Below are 3,722 nucleotides of genomic sequence, written 5' to 3' on the forward strand. Positions count from 1 at the left end.
TATATATATATATATTCACATATAGTGCAGTCAGAGAAGAAACTCAATGCGGCTTCCACCAGGGAGGGCCAGACCAGTTTATGAATATTGATAGAGTCTAGCTGGCTGAGTGCTAGGTCAGCTGTAGGGCTGCAGCATTCAGTCTTCCAAACTGTCTGAATGTGTTTAACACATCGTATTACATAGACAGTGTGAAGCAGCAGTCACCCAGTGCGTGTGGCTCTTCACTGCTGCCAACCAGACACTCAGCTTAAGTGTTGTTGGTGCCCACTGGCAGACATTTGGCAAAAGCCTGAGTGAACATGCATGCAGTTAGTTATGAATTCTTCTGTGTTGGCTTGTTGGAGGCATACATTATGAACAATCTTGGACACATTCCTCACAGAAATATTAAGCATCCACACATGTGCTTCACAGTAACATCCTCCTATTTTTTAATCCCCCACAACGTGCTTCATAGTAATGAGGTGCACCCAGAGCAAGCCAGTGATGTCACCCATCACTCTCTTGTCTTCACTCATATCTGGTTTCTGTGTGCTGCATGCTTGGCAAGAGCTCTTCACATAAGGAAAACAATAGTAAGCACACATACAAATGCCCTCATGCTCTTTCTCTCTCCCATACATACAGGCATGTAATCTGACATAGGGCTCCTAGCAGACACGCAGTGTGGTTATTACACTCTTCAGAGCCCAGGCCAAGTAATGGGACTTAAAGATAGAATTTTGTTAGGGCCTTTTAGAAGAAATCATACAGTATATCCAACAACGCTGTTTATCTTTGCTGAAGCCATAATATTTATTCTTTGCTCATATCTGATTCACGATTTCTGATTCATACTTTCTAGACTGTAACCTTGAGATCTCCATGAGATTGGGATTTGTCCTTTTTTTAGCATCTGGCCACAGAACAAGCAAGGCCCCCTGCCCAATGTTGCTATGGTCTTTCTGTTCCTAAACTGGTGGCGTTATTGATCTTGGCCTTCTGTTTCAAACCCAATTCCGTTCAGCAGGCCCTGTGGACAGCGCAACGCCGTCATTTGGTCAGACCCTGAGGTTTACTCTGAGCCATGAATGGATTTCTATGTTGTTCTCATAGGTTTCTGACCATTCCATCACCAGCTGGGTTTCGAGGCGACACCCCTTGTCCAACTCCCTCAATCTGAGCTTCTTTTGATAAAGCCCTCCTCTGATACTGTCATGACTGTTGTTTCTATGACTCCCCTAACAGACCCAGACCATTTCAGGCCAGAACACACACATGCACAAACATACTGGAACATTGATACAGACACGTGAATACTTTGGTCAATGTCACACACACATACCGTACCGTTTATGCCATACAGTTCACACATTGTTCTGGCAGCTGTTAAGACAGAATGAGATTTAGCCATTTTATGTCTTGTAGAAATTTGACACACATGCACATTTGGCCTGTGTGTACTCTTATGTCACTCCTCTTGCCATTAATCAAGCTTTACAAGAGCCCCTGTGTACTACAGCAGGGTTCTGAATGAATATTGCAGCATTTGCCACAAGAAAACAAGTATTGATGTGTTTTGAGGACTGCTGATACCCTGAAAACCATTTGTCTCCTCCTTAACTGTTAAACAAAACTCTCGAATGAACAAGAAATGTGACCTGTGCCCTCTGAGGCTCTTCTCTGTAATTCCTTTATTATCATGTCACTCTTTCATTATGTGCTCCTATATAGAGAAGCAATATGTTATCCTGGGTGAGTGGTGTGTCAGAGTCATGTGCGCTTCATCTCTTCGCCAGAAGTGTGTGTGTGTGTGTGTAGAAATCAGAGTGGTTGCCGTGGCACCCAAGTGGAAACAAAACAGATGTCAGCTGGTGCAGGCAGTGTGTGTGACAGAAGGGCCTCGGAGAGATATGCTGGACGTGCGGCATGATCCTCCTCTGCTGTTCAGTAATATAGGTTAAATAAACTCTCCGGGACAAGAGTTGGCTCGCTGTGACATCATTCAACTGTTAGAGGAGATATTTCTGGCACGAGAGCTGGAGTTCCAAGGTGGCCTTGTTGCTTTTTTTCTCTGGATTTGATTCTATCATCATGATATAAAGCACTGTGGTACAAGGGAGGGAAAATTCAAGGCCAAATTTAGTAGTGGGTCTACTGAAGAGAGAGGGAGAGATCATGGGAGAATGTAATGAGGTTTCTAATGTGCTCTTTTTGCCCCATTTCGTCCAGATGTTTTAACAGCGAGTTCGGTTTTTCTTGCCACCCGCATCCCATCCCCTGTCTTTCCACACACCTTACATATTAGTCCACATGCCTGTTATCAGGGAAGGATGCCCATTGTGTGTCCAGATGAGTAATAGTTTCATGGGAAGAGTAGAAATGTGTCATGGTGAAAGAATGTAGACTTCAGACCTCTCCTGTAGGTGGTATTTCTTTCTTCTCCGAACGACATCCAAACATGGAGAATGTGCATACGTGTCTAAGTGATTCGCACCAGTGCTATCACACCACTCAGTAGGGTTCCAGATATAAGATGTGGTAGGTGGTTTGAGATTATTGATACAGTACGTGTTCCCTTTTTTTGCAGCTGAGATATCAACATGGCTTGACCACCCCAGACCTGCAACAGACACTACCCAACTTGAAAAACTTCCTGGAACATGGCCTGCTGGTCCGATGGTAAGAAACAAAAGGACACTTTATACCTAAAATATTTCACTTTTTCACTGAAGCCCAAAAGATACTGTATAAAAGAGACATATCTGTATTTACAGAACACAAGTATCAATCACTCTTTAAAATAACCGGGATAGTTTACGTTTTTTCATTAATCAATCATTATTATTATTATTATTATTTCATTTCATTTTTTTTATGATCCCCATTACCTCCATCAAAACAGAAGCTGTTCCTTGTGGTTTTATTGTCCACAACAGTAATAGACAGCAGAAAATCACATGCCGATATTCCGCAACAGTGTTTGGTTTGCTTCTGGGCTACTGTAGAAACATGGTAGTTCAACATGGTGGCCTTCATGTAAGCAACCCGGAGTGTCTATAGCTATAAATCATTCCAAGGCAACAAAAATTCTTATTTTCAGGTGATTATAGACTTATGAAAACATACCTATAAATAATATATATATAATATATATGTATTTATTATATATATTTATAATATATGTATTAATATAATATCATATATACATATATACCGATCAGCCGTAACATTATGACCACCCAGACACATCAACTTTGAGGAAATGTTTGACGTTGCTGCTTACCATAATCTCACCGAAGGCTGCCATGAAACCAGCAATAATCAGTTTTATTCCACTTCACCCTGTCGAGGTGCTCATAAACTGTTATGGCCTGATATCATATAGGTATACCATACATACATACATACATAACTACATCAGCATACATACATACACACATAACACATACACACCCTACACACATACACACATCACACACACAACCACACGACACAATAATAGCATATATATTCCATTTCTGCCAATAGATCCTCCTACAGAATGGACAAACCAAAGAGAGGGTGAAGTGAGGGACTTGCAGTCTGCAACTACACTGCTAGATGGCACTAAATCCTACACACTGGACTTTAAGTCCACACCTATCTGTTATTCATTCCGCAGCTGACTGACAATGAATTTTGTCCATTCCAAACAGGCACATTTCAAATGGACACTGCAGTTGTGTGTGTGTGTGTGT

At 41.6% G+C, this 3,722-nt stretch overlaps 1 protein-coding gene across 2 annotated transcripts in view; it reads left to right on the forward strand.

Annotated features, from left to right (window-relative positions):
* uvrag (UV radiation resistance associated gene) overlaps positions 1 to 3,722 on the forward strand; it is an 81,697-nt gene that overhangs the window by 69,094 nt on the left and 8,881 nt on the right. For both annotated transcript variants that reach the window (XM_035666308.1, XM_035666309.1), the window contains one exon: positions 2,573 to 2,664. In XM_035666308.1, coding sequence (XP_035522201.1) covers positions 2,573 to 2,664 — 92 coding nt within the window. The remainder of the gene's footprint in view (positions 1 to 2,572; positions 2,665 to 3,722) is intronic.

This window comes from Morone saxatilis, unplaced genomic scaffold (assembly GCF_004916995.1).
Source record: "Morone saxatilis isolate NCDOM2014 unplaced genomic scaffold, NCSU_SB_2.0 Contig20, whole genome shotgun sequence".
Lineage (NCBI taxonomy): Eukaryota > Metazoa > Chordata > Actinopteri > Moronidae > Morone > Morone saxatilis.